The 24437-nt window shown below is 35.0% G+C and overlaps 1 protein-coding gene across 4 annotated transcripts in view; it reads right to left on the reverse strand.

Annotated features, from left to right (window-relative positions):
* Window positions 1-24437, reverse strand: part of LOC590183 (inactive dipeptidyl peptidase 10) — a 35739-nt gene that overhangs the window by 3407 nt on the left and 7895 nt on the right. For 2 of the 4 annotated variants that reach the window (XM_030974147.1, XM_030974145.1), the window contains exons 2-16: window positions 20866-20980; window positions 12097-12189; window positions 11052-11146; window positions 9963-10090; window positions 8993-9086; window positions 8390-8510; window positions 7617-7747; window positions 6892-7013; window positions 6106-6268; window positions 5409-5516; window positions 4325-4461; window positions 3450-3663; window positions 2435-2581; window positions 1075-1244; window positions 354-411 (exon numbers count right to left, since the gene is read on the reverse strand). In XM_030974147.1, coding sequence (XP_030830007.1) covers window positions 354-411; window positions 1075-1244; window positions 2435-2581; window positions 3450-3663; window positions 4325-4461; window positions 5409-5516; window positions 6106-6268; window positions 6892-7013; window positions 7617-7747; window positions 8390-8510; window positions 8993-9086; window positions 9963-10090; window positions 11052-11146; window positions 12097-12189; window positions 20866-20980 — 1896 coding nt within the window. Of the gene's footprint in view, window positions 1-353; window positions 412-1074; window positions 1245-2434; window positions 2582-3449; window positions 3664-4324; window positions 4462-5408; window positions 5517-6105; window positions 6269-6891; window positions 7014-7616; window positions 7748-8389; window positions 8511-8992; window positions 9087-9962; window positions 10091-11051; window positions 11147-12096; window positions 12190-14898; window positions 14951-20865; window positions 20981-24437 lie in introns of those variants that run through there. The other 2 variants (XM_030974146.1, XM_030974148.1) reach the window with 2 other exon arrangements.

Raw genomic sequence — 24437 nt, forward strand, 5'->3', positions numbered from 1 at the left:
CGATTTGTATCATTTCACATTCTCAATAAATATGGTATTCTCTATCATATTATTAATGTAAAGATGAAACATGAGATGTATTTGATATAGAAAAACTTCATTGGTTAGCCCTAGGGTGATCATAACTTGTAAATAAAGCTTCTGCCAACCTTCAAATCTAGTCGGCACCTTTTCATTCCTTTCTGCGGACTTGTCCAACTGATTGATTTTTCAGTTTCTAGCTGTATGCTGCCTTGAAAGAGATTGTGTGAAGAGTAACTTCGCTTTAATATGAATCATACATTTCCTAGAAAATGACTCCTATCGGATGAAAACTAGTTCATTTACAAAAGTTGAATAGAGTTCGTACTCACCCATCCCCAAATTGCTGTCTTGTTCCAGTCTAAGTAGCGGAAATTATCCAATAAATATCTGGATGAAATAAAACACAAAACACAAATTTACATGAAGTTATTCACTTTGCAATATTTGGCATGAACAATATGCATATTCATTGAAACCTGACATCATATTACACCACAATATTTTGAAAATTGAAAAGGAATTATGAAAAAATCCTGATAGTGAATGACTTCTTGAAATCAATAGTTCTGACATTTAAATGGCATATTGTGGGTTTACAAACACTTGATCAAAAAGAGAACACATCCTTGATATGTGTTGCTGTTTTTCATTTATATATAAAGGGATTCTTTCCTCACCATTAAACATATAATAATAATAATAGTTTGTTCTTATATAGCGCTTTTCATGACCCTAGCACCTACCCAGACTGCTTAACAGATATATATTATTACCCCGGTCATCGGATTCAGGCTAACACACATACAATGTATGCACATTCTTCACTCCCTGGGGAACATTCCAGCCAAGCATCATTTTTACAAGTGCACACTTGCTCATCTAACCACATTAACTTTTGCATCCTAATGGGTATCCATTTAACACCTGGGTGGAGAGTGGCATATGTAGATCAATGTCTTGCCTAAGGACGTTAGTGCCGAGGCGGGACATGAACCACAGACCTTGTGATCCACAGTCAACTATCATTCTGAATTAATAAAGCCGACTTACTCTGTTGCTGTGATTTGATCTTCAATCTCCACCGTTCCCAATCTCTTGTTGATCTCATAAAGCATTTTCTGACCCTTGTATCCCGATCCACGCCCGTCGATACGAGCGATGATCACATGATGCTTGCTGCTCAGATATGAGTACCACCCCTGGTGGTATTTGGTGTCCACCTGCAGAAAAGAAGGAAAGTAATCACGAATGTTTTAGATCAACTTTTGCTGAAAATTTACATATCATCAGAAGAGAGAAGACACCAGGGGGTCATTTCACAAAACTTGTCAACGGTGACAAATGACAGTTTCTGTTATAAGCTAGTGAAATCCTTGCTTCTGATTGGTTGTCAACAGATTTGTTACTGATTTTTGTCAGTTGTCATTGAAAAAAGGCTTTGTGAAATGGGATCTAGAGGATTCATCCGTTTGCCCAGGTTTCAATTAAACTCCATTTGCATGTAGAAGGTGAGGTCTGCATGGTCACAAAAATGCTAATAACGGTCAAATCTAAAATTTAAGAATCTTTATAGAGCTATTAAGAAACAAAGCGTGCAGAAAAATTGCAAGACAGGCTTACATCCTTGAAATTTAGAGAAACTCTTTAGTATACGTTTAAAATGGCTTTCTTTATTGACATAGATGGCTTATTCAATTTATGCAAATGATTATGAAGAAGACATTAATAAAGAGAGGGGGAGGGGGATACAACGTTAAACCTAATATCCTGTGTGACTTATACAGGCGAAAATTCAAAAAATGTGAATGATTTATTTTTCTTCAAAGTAGGCTCACTGCAAAAAATGGCTCCAAAGATTCCTGGGAGATGTTTCACAAAGATCCTAAGTTGAACTTATCTCTAAGTTGGACTTAACAATTACGGGGAAAGCCGTTCGCATCTTTGAAAATATTTTGTAAAAGTTATTTAAAATTCATAAAATGTTAATTCACATCATTCATATTTTCTATTATCGTGGGAGATTTCGTGTTCTTGATGTGGAATTTATGAAAAGTCTAAAATTCTTGAATGATGATTTTGAATGTATATCATTACAAGGCTACAAATGGCTCTCCATGATATTTAAGTTCAACTTAGAGTTAAGTTCGACTTAGAATCTTTGTGAAACACCCCCTGGTGGCCTATCGGTTTCAGATCTTTCTCTTATTCAACTCTTGTTTTCATATCCCACCGCTGACATCATTTCAACCCTTCAACCACAATAGCTGTATGGTTACCCGACCATGTTTTGAGGTATGACTCTTGCATAAGCTGCGGCTGCGGCAATGAATGGGTAACCATGCCGACCATCAATGGTTAAACATAGTTATGCCTCAAGAGGGCAGCAAACACAATGGCATTATAATCCTACCTGTTGAGAGCCAGGTCCTCCATAGACGTCGACCAGTAATGGATGCCTGCGTGCGATATCAAGCGCCCGGGGTATGAGAAGCTCAATCTGGATGTCATAATTACCATCCGCGGACTTCACAGTGTGGAATGTCTTTACCACGTAATCCTACATCAAACAGAATAATTATAAAATTATACAAATGTGGTTGGCCTTGCAGAACACCAAGAATGCTATTTGAAAATATGTCTTGTAAGACAGTGATATATCTTTTAGACGGGATGGTTTAATAGATATTTTGATTTGTTTGTTTTTGCACTCTGTCTAATGCCTCAGTCAGACCTTTGCGTATTTGGCTCGCGTATTGCTGCGTATGTATGCCTAGCTGTTTCAAGATTTATTCCTATTTCTTGATATCAAATATGGAATTCTTGATATCAAGAATTACCATTGCTTTACAACAGAAAATCTTTTTTCAAGAATTCATTGCTTGATATCAAGATAGAAGGAATAAATGTTAAAACGGATTGCCATAAATAAGTATGCAGCAATACGCAAGCAAAACATGCAAAAGTGTGACTGAGTCATTAAATGCTAGAACAAAGAGGAAGCCAAAATCAAACAACTGAAATCAAACAAATGCTGAATACAAACTCAGTTGTTACGTACAGAATTAGTGAAATGAGCTAAACTTGGTCTAATACAATGTACTAATGAGATCCCAGAAATGGAAATGTCCTCAATGAAGCAATGTTAAGATTTTGTTTTACACAGTCCTATCTTCTCAACTACTCCAAAGAATAAGTTACAAAATAAATGGACAAACAGGTAATTATCTCGTCATTTAATCTTTGTTTTAAAAGATGTATACACATGTATCATGATGTTTGTGTTTTGCGAAAGAAATCATAGATTGTATAGGATCCTTTTTAAAATGACAATCAAATAACCTACAAACATTTACTATTTCTAAGGAGGTGTAGACAAGTACCTTCTGTCTTCTTTCAAATCGAATCTAACATGCCCACAAACTCACCTTCTCAGCCAGTGCTTCCTTAACACCGGAATTATCTACTAAGACTGTATAGTTGACCGAGTCGATGGAATTGAGGAAGGTCTGAGGTACGTCGGGGCCGTGACACTGGAGGATGTATCGCGTGGACTTATCGTTGAAGTTTGCGCTGTAGTACGAGCAGCCTTCCACCATATCACATGTGATGCAAGTCTTCTCCTTCGTCTCAAAGTTTAGACTATAGAGGGAGATAGATAAACGGAGTTTAATCCCTGTGGTCATCCATAATAGCTAGTCCCATATTTTACAATTTACCGTAAATTATATTCCCCATATTTGCTCTCACAATATAATATCAGTGTATTTATGTATCTTATTATCATGTATTTTTTTTAATTCATCTTCTTCTTCTTCCTCTCCCTCCCCCCCCCCTCTCTCTCTCTCTCTATCGATCTTTCTTCATCTGTTTCCCTAACAGCTGTTACTCCTTTTGTCCCCTTCACTCAATTCTCCTCAATTTCCCTACTCTTTACCTCCGCTTACTACAATTATTCACATTTTACAGTAATTTTAGAATGTACTAACAGATGATTATTTAGTTAATCAAATCGATCTTCTCATTTATTATGTAATTATAATCTCTTCCTCTAGATTGCCATACTTCTGCATCAATATCCTTACTTCTCATTCTCTCCTTTCAGTCTAGTCCCCCTCTCTCTCTCTCTCTCTCTCCTCTCTCTCTCTCCTCTCTCTCTCTCTCTCTTTCTCTCTCACTCTCTCTCTCTTTCTCCCCTTCATATTATAATATTATTATTAGATTCAACCTTTTGTGGAATTCTTTGAATAAATACCAATACTATTCTATTCTATTCTATCTTCATTACATTGAAGAGTCTCACCTGTACAGTGTTCTGTTGATAGCTCCATGCTCGGTACTCAGGTAGAAGAGTAGACTCCTCTCGTGATTGAAGCCTACGATCTCTGTTACCTCCCAGATCCCTCGCGTCAAGAAGGTCACCAGACCCTGCTGGCCACTCTGTAAAAAAAGAAATGAAAATGAAATGAAATTCATCAGTCATCCATTCAAACTAAAAAATATACAGTGCTCGCAAGACAAGTCTCAAACAAAATGACACAATTGTTAAAAGTGAAAAAGAAAAGAGAGGGTCTTCAAAGTCTTTAAATTTGATCATGAAGTGTGGTGTATTTTGAAAAAAATACTTTTTAAGTATGTACCGTAAGTAAATTAAGTATAGTGAAGGAAACCCAAAGTGGAGAATTCAATTAAAAAAAGCATAGCTTGTACTTGATAGACCCCTGTCTGAACGCTAGACACAAGCGTAAATAAAGATTGTACCCAAGTTCATGTATATTATTCCCCTTGCCCTACCCCCCTCCCAACTACTAAAAGGTACAATCTACCCACTGAATATTGGATTATGTCATTCGCAAATGATTAAAGGTAAAGACCAGTTATGGTCATGCGATTGCATTGTGAAAGAAACATTGTGGAATCGATCAGAAAAGGTTGATCATCTAGCATCTAGCATCTGCAAGGTTCTGGAATCATCAAAATGATAAGAAATTTGGCCCATTCTTCGTAAAGTTACAAGCACTATACACAGAAAGATGTATATGGGACTACCCTATATCTCTCACAGACCATGAGAGAAACAAATTTACCAAATATATGAATTAGTAGGCGGTTTCCCGGCAATTTGTTATCATCATGTATTAGTCAAAAACATATTCTTTCACATGATTGGTAATGAGAGCTTCCATTTCATTTTTTGAAATTGGGGCATTTCCAATACTGGTCTTTACCTTTAATGCAGGGACCACTATAGTTTAATGTGAACGATGGCCTAATCTAGGCTTGATCTGATTTAATTGAATTGATTGAATATCGATCTTGGCAGAGAGAAGAATGACATGATAAAATAAATGACCCTTGAACTTTGAACTTTGACCCTTAATACCTACCTCTGCAGTAACTCGAGCTATGTGATAGAAGCTTCCTTTAGGCCCCTCCTTCTCTGGTAGGATAGTGAAATATGAAAGACCATCTTCCGCAAAAATAATATCTCCTCTCTGTTGGAGAGAAAAGAATCAAACAATAAGATTTCAAGTTCACACTTAATTGTTCCATGTTTGCTAGCTTTCCAATGTTTATTTTGTGACACATTCTGCTAAGTGATTATTTCGTTCTGTACGTACAATATAAACATACATGTATGAACAAAAGATAATTTCTACATCTCCCTTCATGTGTGTCCGATATTGCCATGTCGGTGTTGCTACTGTAATATTCAGTTCTTGTATAATGCATATATCACATAATTAGTAGAGGTAATTACATGTAGGTTTAACTCGGTGTGCCCTCTAAACCAAGCCTTATTTAAAAACTAGGGGTTTATTTGCCAGTTATAATAATAGAATCTTTATAAAATCAAATAAGAAGGACCAAGGAGTTTCTTTAAAACAAATAATACATGTTTTAGTCATTCATTACAGGATCTATCCACTCTTTTTCAGGCTGTTTATGCACCTATCATACTCAGTCTGGCGACTTCATACGATAGATGCATACAGCCTCAATTCGAATGCTGATAGATCATATAATGACCTCATTCGCATACATCATTTGTATATACATGTAATATCAACTTTGATCTCTGACCTGTACTATCCAGCCATTGGGCGTTTCCTGCTCGTAGTTGAGGTCACATATCCCAGTGTCCACCTGGCAGATGGTTGTCACGGAAACATTCTGCGGTCTGTTCCACCACGTGACGGCTACTTGGTAGCTATCCTTCCACACCACACTTCTGTAGTAGTATTCCCTAGAAAAAATAAAATGCGATAACGATAACAGTAATATACCTGTTTTCATTCAATATTTTAAATCACTATCATACATTTATATTCCAAGTGAAATCACTCATACAGGAACTTTTATTAACGGGAGCGCCAGGAGTGTCAAGTCTGACAGACATGAGCGCTATGCAAGAACCCACTATCATTATTATTATTATTATTATTATTATACAGTAATTGTTTGTCTGTTGTAGATGAGTTCATGCACTTGACTCTTAGTAGACAGATTGATAGAAATGACATGCAAATTTGTAATAAAAACTGTGAGTTTTGTCCTCTCCTGAGTTAGGATAATAAGTGATCTACTCTCCAGTCTGTAATTATGACCGACAATAATTCTCTTAATGAAGATTAGAGATAGCTAAAATCATGAAAAATGGAATAGAAAACTCATTTTTGGCCTTGATCGAGAAAGTATATTTCAATTATATGAGTCAATGTTTGTCAACAAATCCTATTAATAAATCTGCCAAATCTATTCACATTTATTACGCTTCTTAATTAAATGTACATGAATAACATATAACTACAAGCAGACCTATCTACATGTACACGCACATGTAGATATAGGTCTGGTTCTTGTACTTACTGGTCCTGGAACTGTTGAGGAGGCTGGAGTCGGACCAGGTTTGGAACATCCTCAACTGACATGACATACAGCTTGATGGTAGGATTGGGGAAGCCAGGCTTGGGGTAGTTGATGAATTTAAGCTGAAGACAAGAAAAGAGACAACACACTTAAAAATTAGCAATGGGTAGTGCCATGTCAGTGATATAATTGCATGTACATCTAGTTGATTTAGAAGAAGAAAAAGTTGCGACAGTGGAAGTTGCTTTAGATTAGTTAGTCATTTCAGGGGGCTCCAACTAGTTCCCTTCCATAGAGATTGTACATGGGAGGGAACTGTTTGGAGCTCGATGAATAAATCTATGACTGTACTCGCATACACATTATATATGTGAGTGTCACAACTACCTCACTCCATATGCTATGGTTAGTGCTAGCTATCAAATATGAACTTTGTAGTGATCTCAAGCAAGTCAGTGTATTAAATTCAGCTGACACCATTTGTCAGCATAATAACATATTTGTCATAAATTCATTGACATTTAATATACACGGGTATCAATATTCTAGTTCATTTACAAAGAAATGTAACCCTTGTCCACAGACTGCAATTTACAACCTACAATATCTATTTATGATCCCGACTACACTTCTACTGCTGTTCCTATTTAAACTACCAACACTTCTAAAGTGAACCACAATAATAAAAACTATAAAACAACCACACAATAAATGTAATATCTCACCTCACTGTAAACCTTGTTCTCATAGCAGGGATACCATGATTTAGGGACCAGTGAATCGTTGAACTGACCAAAGACTAATCTTGATCCATCTTTGTTCCAGTACATGGCGCTATCAACACCCAGGATCTCCTCTGACAATGCCACAAAGAAAGAGAGACAGATGGAGAGAAAAAGAGGATGAGATGAGAAAAGAGAACAAATTCACCATCCATCTCCAAGCAACCTCCAAATGATAATAATTTTTTAGGCAGACTTTAATAGCAAAAGGAAAAGATTAATATCAATGAATCATCAAAATATGATATTAAATTAATAAAAGCCACTGCATTGAACAATGATTTTAAACAGTTATTTCAGGATTCATAAAAAATTGACTGATCTTCAAATCAAATTATTATTTGATTACTCTTGTTATGCAGAGTACTACCGGTACTTGAATAATGTAAAATACATCTGAAAATCTTTTACTGTTTGACACAGTGGAAATATAACTGAAGCACTGTTTCTATTGCTCTCTAGCTAACAGCAAAGTGCACCCCTAAATAACAATGAAGCAATCTTGATATTGATATTACCTGTGTAGCACATGAAATTTCCATTATTGTCATACAGGGGAGCTTAACATAGCACACCATTATTTCTAAACATTTCTTTTTCTGTTCCATCAGTAGTAACATTAAAATGCATCCCTTGATAATAATGGAGCGATCCTACTTTCCCATTATCTATATATATCAAAGGGATATTCCATTATGTCATACAGGGGAGCTTACCTTCATATACCCAATCTGGCACACCGTTAAATATTTCCTCTTCCACTCCATCGGTGGTAACGGCAACTGGATCGTTGTTGACTGCATTCTGGTAGTACAGGTTGTTCTTGTAAACAAATACCTTTAAAAACAATGGAATCAAACAAAAATTAAAAACATCTTTTGTCTATGTTTACGGTCTTCTGAGCACCAAATATTTGATGACATTCCTCATTTAAATATTTCTTTGTCAAGGATCGTTACTCTGGATCGCCACATTGTTTGGGGTATATCAGAATCTACATGTACATGCACACAGTATGGTTGACAAAAAACATCGACTGTGGCAATGCACCGCCTGGTCGTTGCTTTGGTTGACAGAAGCTAGTGAAGGGTTAAACACAGTATGTACAAATAAATGTTATGAAGTTAGGTTGTAGTAGAAAAGGTTGAATCTAAAGAACGTTAAAACTATACAAAGATCAACTTAAAATAAATCAATAAATGTGGTGATTAAATCAAAATTCAAGTGAAAATATATATGCACAGGAGATGCCAAATAAACAAGAAAAAAGTCCTACGATTTGATCAATATTCTTGTCAGCTTCAAAAAAAAATTCTTACCAGTCCAGCACTATTAGGAACCCAAGCTGCATATCTGAGAGGGACTACTGCTCCGTCAGTCACATTCGGTGGAAGTAATGTCTTGATCACAGATCTGGATGAGAAAGTTAAAAATGAAACAAGGAATCATATCAATATCCTGGGTTTATATAATGCTTAATAAATATATGACGTCTCTAAGTGCTTTACCAATATATACCGTCAACCTGTCTATAGCGACTGCCCAAGGAAAGAAAAAAAGTGGTCTTTGTAGACAGGTTCCTTTAGTGCATGTTTCAATGAGAAACCATTTTCAAGGGAAACCAAAAAAAAAAGGTGGTCTTTGTAGACAAGTGGTCACTAAAGTAGGTTTGAGTAAACTACAATCATGACTTTTGTATCCTGCCGGGTAGCCATTTAATCACCTGGGTCGAGAGAAGTATTGTAGAAAAATGCCTTGCTTAATGACAAGCCAAGGACTGGTGAAGGCTCTTAACTCTAATACAATTTTTTTTTATTCGATCTTTGTCCTGTGAATTCATCCTTGAACGAGGTAATTTAGATACCGGTATATTAACATTTGTCTTTCTTGACGCAGGTGTATTAAATAAGTAGTACACAATGCTGGAGTAATACTCATCGCAGGCCGGCCCTCAGAAAGTGCAGTATTCGTACTGGGGGGTGTTTCACAAAGATCCTAAGTTGAACCTATCTCTAAGTTGGACTTAAGAATTATGGAAAGCTGTTATCATCTTTGAACATATTTTGTAAAAGTTATTTTAAGAGGCATAAAATGTTGATTCAAATCATTCATATTTTCAATTATTAAGGAGGTTTCATGTTGAATTTATGAAAAGTCTAAAATACTTGAATTTTTGCTTTTAAATATATTTTATCTTATTGCCACAAATGGCTCCTGGGCGAATAAGGCCATACAATTATAAATCATATAAGGATAACAGATACAAGTAAAAGAAGATTATCCACTTACTTCTTTGCGACATCATAGATCTTGTAGACTGCTTCAAAGCTAGAACGGAAGATCGGTTTCTCATCTGACGAGAGCAGGATATATTCTTTGTTTGGATGTACCCATACTCTTACGATCGCTTCATCATCCTGCAAAACAAAAAACAAGTAAGAGAACAATGAACCTGTGACCTGGTAAATATCCTATTTTTGTTATGTAAGACAACTGTTCCACAGTCGATTCCTTACACCTAATAAATTCCTAGCTTCAACTCTGGATGAAACACGCACCTAGCCCTTCATCTTAAGCCTAACATAAAAACAAAAAAACCCTAAAAAAACTCTATATATCTTAGTAAAAATAAAGCCCTATATAAGTAAATGTCACCAGAATATGTGTCAGATAACTATCTTATGATGTATATCTAAATCTTACAGGAAAGAGTTAGATCTAGAGTGTACGTAGCCCCGCCCCAACACTTGACCAGATGAGAGCAAGAAAATATATGTGTATGTACCAACTCTAACCTATTGGATAATTAAGTGGAACCACGTTCAACATATCGATCAACTGACCCAGCTTTTACTCATTTATGAAAGGCTCGAGATGATTTGGTTATTCTTGGAACAAAAATGGTCATAGCTTGTTCTAATTCATTTATATCATGTGATAATTTATGTGTTAAGTTAATGATGTAAACAAATGTCCGTACATAATTGTACTTATTATATAGATCAACAAATATAGGTCATATTCATATTCTCTGCATTGCTTATATCTAACAGCATACAGCGTGCAGATGCTTTAGTTAATATTTTTCATTTCATCAGGAGAGGAAGAAATTTAAGAATTCCTTTCAAGTATTAAACAAAAAAAGGAAAAAATAATAAGAAGAAAAAAGGCACGTCCAAAACTAATTACACCTACACAACGACCAATTTACTTCAGGTTTAGCCTACGGCATTATATTAGCATATATTATTGAGAGAAAGATAATCAAATTAGGTCATTGGTTGCGTAGCGACAAATTGGTTTTACGAACAGCACCTTTCGTGCTCTGCTCAAGGCAACTCCTTGTTCCAATTTCAAACTCTAGGTTTTGAACCTTACCATTGTCCTATTGCTAATGAGCAGCGTCGATTCATTGGCAGCGATATCAACAGCCACAATATTGTTGGTGGAATTCCGCAGGACATATTCATCCTCTAAAAAAGGAAACAAAACAAAACAAGAGAGAGGAGAGAGATGAAATACAGCTCCGTCACAAATTCTATGAAATATGAACAACATGATCTATTATTCATCGATTGACGGAGTAATATATGCCACCTAGCTAGCAGAGGCCGTCGGCAGCTCATATATAACATCAATGAGTCCAGCCCATCAAATTAAGGGTAATGCATACTTTGAGGGTTATGTGCAAAACAAAATGAAATTAAAGCCCCTCTAAAGTGTTGGGCGGTCCTAAAAATTTGATGGGAAAATTTCACTTAAATTGTATCAAAATGTGAAAGAGGATGTCACTTATTAGATACATTTGTGCAAGGATTTTCAAAACAAATGTTTTTTAAGTCGATTATTGATGGAATTTTTTTTTTTTTGTGCTTACAGCAGAAAACTCAAATTATGTATTCTTTTATCAAGATTAGTCTCCAAACTTTCTTTGGGGGGGGGGGGGAACTTTGGGGGGGGGGATCTTTGAAGTAGGGTGTCTTAAATTACATCTTCTTTTACATTATCATACAATTTAAGTGAAATTTTGCAATCAAATTTTTGGCGAATTTGTGGCTCCCAACACTTTAGAGGGGCTTTAAAGACCAATAAAGTAGTTTTCTTAACCCTTACAGTGTTGTACAGAGTTCACATGCCACAATTGTATTATGTACGTTCTCAGGATATAAAAGAACAAAAAAGAAAATAATGAAAAATTTGTTTTTCTTCTTGAAAATAAAAATGAAAATGGGTTCATGAAGTGTGAATTTACAACTATCAAGGAATAATTTAATATCCATACACATTACGCAAAAGAAGATATGACTGAAACTTGTTATTAAAAATTGAAATTTTTGAGATGTACAGTTACACGTACATGTTTTTAACCTTGATGATGTTGTAGGGGTTAAAATGAACCCTTAATCTTATGGTTTGTACTCACCTGTCAGCCACACGGCATCGAAGTACGATGGCTGATACTGAGGGTCGAAAATATCCTCAAATGTATACCTTGTATATATTTTGAGTTCTGTACCTGAAAGGGCAAATTCCAAAACAATAGTGTAAAAAAAATGTAACTTCTGTCACTAAAAATACATTTCTTGTTATATTTCCACCATGGCAATCAGCTCTCAGTATAAAACATATTATCTGACAAACAATTGCTCTATGATCAATTTCCTACTCTAACTGTATTTCTAACTTTAACTCTTGTTCGTACCCTAAACCAAACTTAAAAGTGAATAAAAATCCTAACACTTATATCTTGTATTTTTACCAAAATATATCTCAGAGCAAATGTGGGGACACCCCATTTCAAACCCTCGCCACTATTTTCACAATTTTCTTTCGTTCCTGGATTATTAAGACTATAGCAAAGTGCTGACATAAACTGCCAATTTTTCAAAGACATTATTTTGAAACTGGGAGCTCTTTAGTTAATTGAAATCAAGTTGGTAGAACTCAAAAATTATTCCTCAAAAGCTACAAGTCTTTCTGTTTCATGTAGCTTTACATTGATATTATTAGTGTTTAATAAAAAGATAACATATTCTAGTGATATCCACATTTTTTCTCGAATTTGTAATGTAAATTCACCATATTTTATTGAATTTGATAACAATGACAATTGAATCTACTCAAATGTACTTTTACAAACTCATATACATGTATAAAATACAAATGTAAACAACAAAACAAAATATAAGAATTCATATGGTAAAATAGATAGGGAGAAAAAAACCACATCAAACTAAGAAAAAGAAAAAGAAAGTGTGATTTGGAAGAAAGCTAAATCTGCAAAATGTTGAACCACATCTAGGTGCAAAATCACAAATATCATAAATAAATAATAATCACAGCAATTACAACTTGACTGAGGGGAAAACTGGTGAAAACATTGAAACTGTATCAAAAATACTAGGTGCTGAAGAAAAAAAATGCTCACAGGTTAAAAAGTAAGACAGCAATTATTAATTAATTGATATAATTTTTAAAATGTTGAAAACAATGAAACTGAAAGAAAAAAAGGACACATCAAAAATTTCTCACAGCCGATACGAATTTCTAAATAAGTGCAATCTATAGATTGTCTGCTTGTTTCGTCTTACTATATTACTGAAACTCCACGCATGATAATATTACTGGATTTAGGATTCTTGCACTCAGTTTTGAATGGATCTTATATTTCATAAAGGATACGTTACTCGCTTCCCAGTAACAAACATCTTCCATAAAATAATGGAACCTAAAATAAGCAGTGGTTAGTATGCTAGCCTAACCTTTAAACACCGATTATCATAGCCTCGGTCATCCCTAAACCAACCAATCCGGTCTCACGTACTATAACATTCATCATGAAACACACTCTAGCCAGGGATCCATCATATTGCATACAAATATAATCCCAGTAATGGATTCCAGGTTGGGAAACTAATTTGGAGAGCGTTATCGGTGGGGAAAATAATCAATTTCTGTTGCATGACCAAACCTGAATCTATTTGCATAATTGATTGGCATTAGCCGAGGCGAATATTCACAGCAAGTGCACTTATATAATCAATTTTAAGTTGGGAGTGTATTTATATGGTGTATAATAATTAAGTGCACAACATGAAGTATATTTTGCCATTATATCTACGGAAGCAAGTCAGATCAGAGATTTAAGAGGATAATCATAATATTTTGGAAGAGAGAGAGAGAGAGAGAGAGAGAGAGTGCTGCATGATGCAAAGTTCACTTTTCACAAAATTTTGTCTTTGCCATATTTGTAAATGAGCTTGTGAACTCTAAATGTGGTTAAAACGGTAACATTAACATGTTATAAATAATAGGAACTTTAATTCCCAATACTAAAAATAGAGGAAAGGTTAGAAAGAGAGATAGAGAGAGAGAGAAAAAGAGAGAGAGAGAGCGAAAGAGAGAGAGAGGAGGAAGGAAAGAGAGAGAGAGAGGAGGAGAGTGAGAGAGAGAGGGAGAGAGAGAGAATCCTAACCTGTACTATACATCAAACAATATTGAACCTAAATATGTATGCCTTCTAATTGTAGCTATTCTGAATAAAAAATAAACTTATCAAAATCTCATTTTGCAAGCTTTCAATCAGAATATTCCTTACTTATTCTGACATAGACTTATAAAATGCTTCTCTGGACAATTTGGTTACGTTGGAAATCATATTCCTCTCCAATACGTACTCTTCCTTTTTAGCATCATCTGAACGATTTCCCATTGTAAACATGTTCTACTATTCAGAGGTTGCAATAATTGGGTCGTGTTTTAGGATTGTTAAAGGCCAACACTAATTATACAATTTGCTCTTTCTATTTGGAATGATGTGCGAATACGTCACATAACTACCAAACTGCTGTATATTTCATTGCGAGTCATCAACTCTTATTTAATCAGTATTTTATCATTTAATTATTCACTATAGTTACATGATAAAATAAAGTGCAAATTGAATGTGCTAACATCAATCTTATACCATAAAGACAAATGAATGAAACTTGGAAATATATACTGCAATAGAAAATTTTCAAAAAAGAGAGATCGAGTTAAGAAATAGCGCTGGACTAAATTAGTGATTATTTAGGGAACAAGCAAGGCAGTTTTAAACTGGATTATATATATGAATAACATGCAATGCAATGAAGTACACAATGCATGGGAGAAACACAGGCACACAATAATCACCAAAATTAGATACAAGATGGGAAAAAGCCTAGAGGCTTGTTATACTTACTTGGAAAGGTAGTTGGCAGGCAATGGGTTTGTAGCATCATGATTATCATCATGATTAGCATCATAATTAGCGTCATGATTATCATGATTATGACAGCACAAGGGAGGAAAATAATATGAGAAAGAAAGAACATGAGATGACAAATAGATGTTATGACTATACAGAAATCATGAATATTGAGGCATACAACCACTTCCAAGAGTTTTCCTAACATATAATTCTGATCCCGATCCTCAAGAGGGTTATATGGTTGACCAATAAGAATGTCATTGTTTCAATTATTACCAGCAAGGGGATTATTATGCAAAGAGTGTTAGATACATGTACAAGCATTTTTTTTCTTCACAATAATAATAAATAACTAGACTTTAATTCGTCACTTAGACGAATTAGGTGATACGTATGATATTGGTTTACATAACAAAGAATGCATTACACGATATCATATTATTTTATAAAATGCTCCTCCCATAATGATCTATCCATATGTCAAGTTTAAATTGTGTCGATCCCTTTATCATTATGGATCTAGGGAAGATAGATTGAGACAATATATGACCATTGACTCTGTGCAGTAACCAGTTACACCTTTGACTCTAATTTACATCATGAAGAACGCATTTTGACGATTTTTATCTTATTCATAGAAATGAAAATGTAATTGATAAATAAGAGCTTATGCCTGAATAATTAAAAATGAATAGTGTATGACGTCACGATGTCCCGGCGTAAATGAAAAGTCAAAATAAATGTGAGAATACATTAGCGATCATTTTGAGTTGTCGACGTGAGATTCACTAGTTGCTTGAAAATAAAATCTTTAAATATCGGATGGATATATACTGTCACTGTATAAGGAATGTGGATTAGAGGGATATTGATCCGTCAGTCTTTCTTGAAGGCTTGTCAATTAAAGAAATACAAAGATTTGAATGTATTTCGCTCAAGAAATTACATACAGCATTGCCAGTAAATTTCACGGGATCAATGTTAAAATCTCCCATTATATAAACCTGTTTATGTTCAGTATGTGTTTTTTGTAAAACATTTTCAAAGACAGGGATGAAATCATTGATATTTGATTGGGGTTTCCTAAATATGACACCTACAATAATATTATTATGTCTCGGCAAATTGCTTTCAATAAACAGTGATTCATAGTTGTATGATGGGTATAATATAAATATATCATTGCGTATTTCATATTCAAAATTGTCAGCGACCAATAGACCAACACCTCTACTCTTTTCTACTTGGCGATTAAAATGTATAAATGAATGACCAGACACATTGAATAATAGTGGCGTACTATCATTAACCCAAGTTTCTATACATAAGTACAGATGAAATTGGATAAAGCATTACAATGTATGTTTAAACTACGCGAATTAAAATGTAAAATACTAAAATGATAGTTAATGTTACTGAATTCAGTCGTAAAATCCTCATCAATATAATATTTACAGTTCAGAAACCTACTGAAATGAAACTCATATTCTTTTTCGGATAAATAGTTTAAATCATTGATATCAGTATAAGTATATGTAGTATTACTACCAAATATTGAATGAAGTTCGTCATTATTCAAGTCTTGAATAGGAAATGAACAATGAGAACAGAGTGGGTTATTAATGTAGCCGAATGCTCATGTTCTCTATAACGCTCATTTTATGTATTTTATTACCAGAGAAAAAAAGATGTCAGTCAGTCACTCAATAGTGTCTGAGAGTAAAGTCTAGAAAGTAAAAGGGTTTCCTTACATAATTTCAATACGAGGACACTGCTAACGTTTAAGTTTCACAAATAGGACATACGTGACATATTCATCATTTCAACATTTAACTGAAAATTGTGATATGATCTCATCATCTGATCAAAAAACTAAAAGCACCGTTTTTATAGCCCATGGTCTCAGCTATAACATAGCCCAATTTGGGAGAAAACAGAGCACACATAAGATAGATAGTGCTCATAGATGAATGCCATGTAGATTCATGATGTGAACGAAATTCACCTTCCATAGACATAACACGCAAATGACGAAAATTCTGACATGTGGCCTTTAATTGAATTTTGTACTATGATGACCTCATTAAAATGAAACTTAGTGAAAGGTGATCTTGTAGAGAATTGCCTTATCTACAACATATCGACATTTCAAAGAGAATCGATGAATATTGAGAGAAATACACTACATTTTTCATAAATACAATGACGTCATAATATGCAATTTTGTATTTTTGACTTCCAAGGCCATTATGATGACGTTAAGATGTACTTAATGGCCAAATGAGATATGAAATCCTACCTACGACTCATACTCTATCTAAATATGAAAAAAAAATTGGCAATCCCTATTCATCCCAATGGACTTTTCATAGGCATGTTTTTGCCCATATATGCAATGTATTACAAAAATCGCGCGTACGGACGGTTATCTTGAACGGACGCTCATTCCGTTTTTAATAGTGATAAAGAGCTTAACATGGTATCAAATTTTCCGGAAAAATATGAGGAATATTCGGTCAAAAGCTTTTGCGGAGAAATTATTTTTCGTTCGGCCGTGACGAACGAAAACGTGCAAAAATGCGTGTTTTGCGTGATTTTTTATGAAATGCTTATAATGGCCTGAAACGTATGCAAAAAAAATTTAAGACGATTTTGAGCAATTTAAAATTTTACGCGCGCATTGACGCGCGCGCCTACGCGTACGCGCATTTTTGCGCGCATTTATTGACCTCATATTGATCCGACGGATATTGATCTTAATCTTGATAAATATGAATGTAAAATTACTTTCCGTTATGAAGATATGATCATAAGTTGATTTTTACAAAATGGCGCCTGGATGACGTCACGATGACTTTGAGTCTTTGAAAAGTCACGCAGTTCTAAGTTAGACTAAGATCTATCATCAGTGAAAGATTCATAACAATGGCTTTATTGAGTCTTGAGATATCCTGCGAACAAATTCGAGGAAGAATAATAATAAAAAAAAAAAAGAAAATCTTGACGAAATCAAAAGGTGATACGTTGACTTCGTTACGTATCACCTAATAATAATAATATTTAATTTTTAAATAGCGCTTAATACAAATGTCTCTAAGCGCTTTACAATGCCTGACAGCACCTGACATGAATATGAAAATGATCAGAAAAATAGCAAAATGTATTTTATACTCATTTCTTATACATTTAGAATTACAAGATCAATAAACTAGCACTTTCCAAAAGCGTTTTGCAGTAACTATTACAGGAATAAAGATATGGCTCATAACATACACTGGTATAAATTTATCCTTGATCAAGCATTATATGATCATTTTTCTAAATTGTTTCTACTATAATGGATTAGTGCCAATCGATGCAATCATTTTCTACTTCTTTTATTTAGTATTCAGACATTTAGCAATGTAGTTATTTCTTTTTATGGCAAGATGCAAGCTTACAAAGAAAATTTGTAATGGATTGATGCATGATATCATTGCTCTTGTATACTATTCATGGAAGATATATTTTGTCTGTTTGGAGCCAGGAGGTTTTTTAACCTGCTACAAATGCAAACATTTACATCAAGCCAATATTCCTGTGAGATTAAAAAGCAAGTGCATGAAATATATTGTACAGGTCCACCTACGAGCTGTTTAGAATGCAAAAATTCATATCGATTTGATAATTTCATATGAGTTCAATAAGCAGGTGCAGGAAATATTCTATAGATCCACCTACAGCATAATAACCTTTTCCATCGACCTTTTCCATCTACCTGTTCTTGCCTACAAACTCATCACCTAAATTAAATGGCAGGCATTCAACTCTATTGTGCTTGGGGAGAGGGTGTATAGTCTTTTTACGACGTATTTCTAATTTATTCTGCCCTTTTGAAAGTTATTTCCCCCAAGGAAGGACATCATAGTGCGCTACTTGGTTTTGATATAGGTAATTTCCATTTAGAATATGATAATCAATACACCGTTCACTTATGATGTACGAGGGGGATGATGTGTTTTGGGTTTCTCATAATTTTGTTTATTGCAAATAAAAGCCTGAGTGAGTGCTCATAAAATGATTGGATAGATAATTGTTCACAATGCACAATGATTTTGAGTGACATTAAATATAATCGATTACCTTGCACAACGTGATGAAATGTATACCCTATACCTTTTACTATATGTAAATGTGTATTAAAGGGGGAGATAATAGTTTTGGGTAACTGATAAAGTCTGTCTGCTTTACAATTGTAATGAATGTTAATAATGCAACTGGAAATATAATCTCACACAACAAATGTTTTCAAATATTGGCATTTACAATTTGCTATTAATATCTACAGTTTGTGCTGTGGGTGATGGAGGTAATATGATTTTTGGGTTTCCAACAATTTGATATCATTAAATATAAATGAATGTAAATAATGCAACTGGAAAGATAGGCCAACACGTTAGCTTCTAAAATAAAGAAAGGCAGTAATGTTCACAGTTTCCATACACCATCCTAAAGAATATCAAGCCAGTGAAATCCCTTCCCTAAATAGGGATGAGAGCTGTAGAGTTTAAATTTGCATGTACTTTGCTAAGATATACATTATTTATAAAAAAACAGATGAAGCAGTAGCTGCTGCTATAAATATTTAAAACAAATGGAATAAAGGTCGCAGATAATAGAACAATAACTATACTTGTTACAGCTTTATTTTTACCCAAAGAATACATTAAATATAAGTGACAGATAATATCGTCGGCCTTATGCCAAAAGGGCCTTAACCCGATTTTGGGGGTTATTGAGTTATTAATATCACCTTGTAGATTTCATCATTCTCTTTAAAATGATGTGCTTGACTTGTTGAAATTCGATTTATTTATGAAGATAATTATGAATTTCAAAAGGGCCTTAACGCGTATCTCATCTTTTTCCTTACGCCAAAAGGGCCTTAACCTACAAGGATGATCCATTTGCGTTAGGAGGGCCTTTCTGGCAAACCAAAGGTGTTGCGAAACAAGAAAATTTCCTTATGCCAAAAGGGCGCTAACTATGGGCGCGTACGCGCGCATAGTTACGCGTACGATAACGGCAGGTTAAGGCACTTTTGGCATAACGCCGCGTAGGTTACGCCCCTTTTGGCATAATGCCGAGTAGGTTACGGCCCTTCTGGCATAACATACGCTAACATACGCTACATTCAAGCCTTATGCCAAAAAGGCCCTAACATGTTTTTTGCACATAGCATGTACAATTCTGAATATTTTATAACAAATTTAACACATTTCATGTTAAACTTAATAACTTAACACATTTATCGAAATTGGCTTCAAAAGCAAAAAAACGACCACAAACTTTTGATTATTAGAGAGGCCAAAACCTTTAAACGCGATTATCTCGGAATGGCCAAAAGCAGTTAAGGCCCTTTTGGCATAAGGCCGACGATATATCCTCTGTCTAGGGTCTGAAGGGTACTAGAACACAGTGTAAAATCATTTGAGTTAAAATCCCTTCTGGCTCTTCATTTGCAAAATTTTAAGCAAACCAGATTGTATGTTTCCACCATGATTTATTTCAACATAAATATTAAGAATGTAGTATAGCTATTGTAAGTAATCTTTGTATACAGGTTAGCATATTGGAGGTCATACCCATATTCTGAATATATATCATATACTTCATTTGGTTTGCAAAAATTTAAACCCAGCAGGATTCTAGATAAATGAATTTTTAGCATAAATAAAAAATACAGTGAACCTGTCTTAGTGGCCACCTCTCTTTAAAGGCCACCTGTCTGTAGTGGCTACCTATATGTCTTTCCCTGGAAAGAAACACATATTGTAGAACCTTCTAGATAGGTCACCTGTCTCCAATGGACATATTTTTGTTTCCTTTGGGTGGCCTTTAGAGACAGGTTTGACTGTATCTAATGAAGCTAATTTAAAAATGGCCTTTGAATGCAGGTTAGAGTGGTTGAGGTCTTACCCGGGCTTGCAATGATGATAGCCACTACGATCAACGCGCAGATGAGGAGAATGACCAGGAGAGATATGATGATGCCGCGCCAGTTGCGCTTTTCAGCTGTCCCTCCCACCAATTCCTGAAGAAAATCAAAAGAAAATTTAGAAATTAATAAATTTAAAATTGCTATCAGAAATTACCTGCAGTAAAATCATCTCTGTATCTTATGCTACGATCACAAAGGTTCGTACGAACGATAATTTTGTACAAATCTCCCTGCTTTTCCATTGTCTTCCCGAATTTCCATTGTCTGAAAATCGTTCGTAGCAGTTCGTAGCATTTGTGACCTAGGCATTACAATAAAGCCTATGGAACTGTGAAAGACACTTATTCTCTTTCTTTTTCTAATTGTTAATCACAATTTAACCTCCTCTTGGAATGCTTTCGACATAATGGTGATTGGTTATCTAGCAATTTTCATGTGCATGGGTAGGGCATCTTTCAATTACTATAAATATTGTGAAGTCTTGAGTCGGAATCTATCTGTTACATTTTATTTGTAAGTGATTAATACTTATTTCTGAGTGCATATAGCAATTATTATATTTTCATCATATCATAATCATCATATATCAAGTGACTGCATACTGATCCCCTTTCAAAATGACACAATTTTTATTGGAACAATCAAAGTCATGATTAGAAAAATGTAAATTAATTTTCATGTCTGAATTGTAAAGTATTCTATAACAATGTGCTTTAAACAAAAATTAACTTGATCACATTTATATTTCTGGATCATAAAATATTTAGTATGTCCTTACAAAAACAAAAAAGCTGAAGGAAAAAAGAACATATAACTTTGTATCTCAACAAATGAAAACAAACAGAAAACACCAAGAAAACATATATTCAAAACCTTCTACAGAAAGAAACAACATTAAGTTATTAAGAGAAATAGCCCACAAAAGTTGAAACACATTCAACAAATTTGCATACACAGAAAAATCCAAAATACTTTAAATGAAGTATTTTCATGCATGATGAAGCAAAGATATGTACGTTTAAGAAACATCTAATTACACAGTGAGAAAACAACAATTTTCTAAAACACAAAACACAGTCGAAACCCTCGAGTTCCTTTGATAGGCAGTTCTCGAGCACCTGCTTAGTATTTCATTTTCTATGAAACTCACTCACTCACTTGGCACCTCATAACACCTTTATACTTTTATCAGCCCTGGAAAAAACACCTCTACAATTTTTTTATATAAGCCCCTCAAATCTCACAGCTGGTTGATATTTTGTTTTCTGATTAAAAAAACCTCACTGGCAACTCATACACTGTAACATTTTCATAATTTGCACCACCCACTTAAACCGTTTATTTCTAATTTATCTCATCTCTCCCATCGGCTTAATACATGGGCTATCTGGTTCAAGAAAACAACGGACGAGGGACAAATTGACATAATCTAATTCATAGCCCCCTGAAACCCCACAGCAAAACATCATTATTTTGCAATCAAATCATTCTGAATTTGGTTTCCAGTCCATGTTTACATCATATTTTATTGATTCGTAAAACAGGTCAGGTATGAAAAGAACCGAGGTGTGCAAAATATCCATCGTTGGAATCTGTCTGTCGGACTTCATCTGTGGACATCTGCATGTTTTCGGTTTTGGACTTCAGTGCATGCATGAATTGCATATTAATTCACCACAAATGTGTGTTTGAATTGGGCCAGCAAAACAGCATGTGGTGACAGATGCTGCATGCATGCATGAGTCCATAAATTCTAAGCAGCGATGCTTCTTGAAAGTTGATTTAAGAGATGATTGGTACAAACAAACTGAAGAATTATATATAGCAATGAAATAATAGGAGACATGATGAAACTTTTCAATCCTGAGTTTGAGGGTTTAAATATAAACCCAGCACCATGGATTTCCTATGCCAAGACTATATAAATCTACATTTGCCTCTCTTGACCCGGGTATAGTAAATGATTACCTGGTAGGTTTTGATTCCTTGGATACTAGAGCTGCATATTAGTTAATAATAATACTATAGCATTATGATTATGCGCCATCGATCTAAGTTAACTATTCTGAGGCACAGAGGGAGATTATGGCTTTAGCATATGGCTTCCATCGCGGCGCTCTAGCATTTCAAGGAATTTATTTCTGCCAGGTACCCATTTACATCACCTGGGTTGAGTGTGGCAAATGTAGATCAATGTCTTGCCAAAGGACATTAGTGCCATGGAGGGACTCGAACCGTGGACCTTGTGATCGACAGTCCTATGACGTATCCACTTGACCACGACACCTCTACATGCCATGCTGAAGCCCCAGTAATACGTTTGGAGTATACCAGGCATATCATGAACGATACATGTTTGCGCCATGTACACAAAAACCCTATTTATTGAGGAATAAAAAGCTTGTATCCCAAGATTTTACACAACCACTGTCTAACAACATTAGAAAGATTACCAAGAGTCCTTTTCAGGACTCCTCAATCCTCCCTCTCTCTCACATGGTGCACCCGCAAGCCTACTGTATAACATTAGTATAACTCCTGGATTATATGGACTTCAAAATGGTGACAGTCGAAGATGCTTTTAAAAGGAAGGCAAACTTTCACCAAGGGCCTCTTCAGCTAATGAATTCCCACCTTCACGATGTTTGTGCCTTGAATATTACATAAGATAGCCTAATGAAATGGAGTGACACGTACGGATGCATTCAGAATACAAAATGCGTTACTGTTGGTCGAGTACGGTATGTGCATCTGAAAGTATAATCCGACTTACGGTATATAAGATGTTTTGATATTGACAGCCTAATTTAAGTAGGGCAAAACTGGATCTAGATCGTTCGTTAGGAATAATTCAATATCACAGCACAAAAATCCCTGTCGAGAAAAAATTATCCTACTTTTATATGAACACACAATATCCTGTCCAATAAAAGCTAACCTTCTCAAACTCGGTCATCAAGTAGTTCAATAACGTCAATGTATTAGGAGTCATTTGTCAAATAAATGTGAAGATGCATTTTCAAGAGGACACGAGGATGGATGCAGTGCACACCCCACCCCAACTTTTTAAAGACCAAGAAGACCAACATTAGTGTTCATAAGACCGACATTGGCATTTCTCATATGCTGTCAGTCTTGGGTCATCAGTGTTGTTGGTTGCCTTGTGACCTGTCGGTCTGATGGCCGTTTGGTCTACTGGGATGTCGGTCTCATGGGCTGTCAGTCTCATGGACTATCGGCCTATACTTGGATGTCATTAAAAAGTACAGCATCTTGATACAAACATGGATGGGGCCAAGTTGGAGGTATAGCCCTAGAGGGGGCTCTTTTGACGATGGCCTTAAAATAACCAAGTGATTTTAATGAGCTCATTAAATTTGTATTATGTTGGATCTAATGAGAGACAATAATGTACAGTCAGTGATAGCATTGGCAAACTGCTTCCAAGGTTTCCCTTTATTTGGAGTTTGGAAGGACCTTAGGGGTGAAGTGAGGAGGAAGCAGAGGAAAAGATTGAAGACTGACTGGTATAAAACTGGATTACATTTTT

The sequence above is a fragment of the Strongylocentrotus purpuratus genome, unplaced genomic scaffold (assembly GCF_000002235.5).
Source record: "Strongylocentrotus purpuratus isolate Spur 01 unplaced genomic scaffold, Spur_5.0 spur5_scaffold_7, whole genome shotgun sequence".
Taxonomy (NCBI): Eukaryota; Metazoa; Echinodermata; class Echinoidea; order Camarodonta; family Strongylocentrotidae; genus Strongylocentrotus; species Strongylocentrotus purpuratus.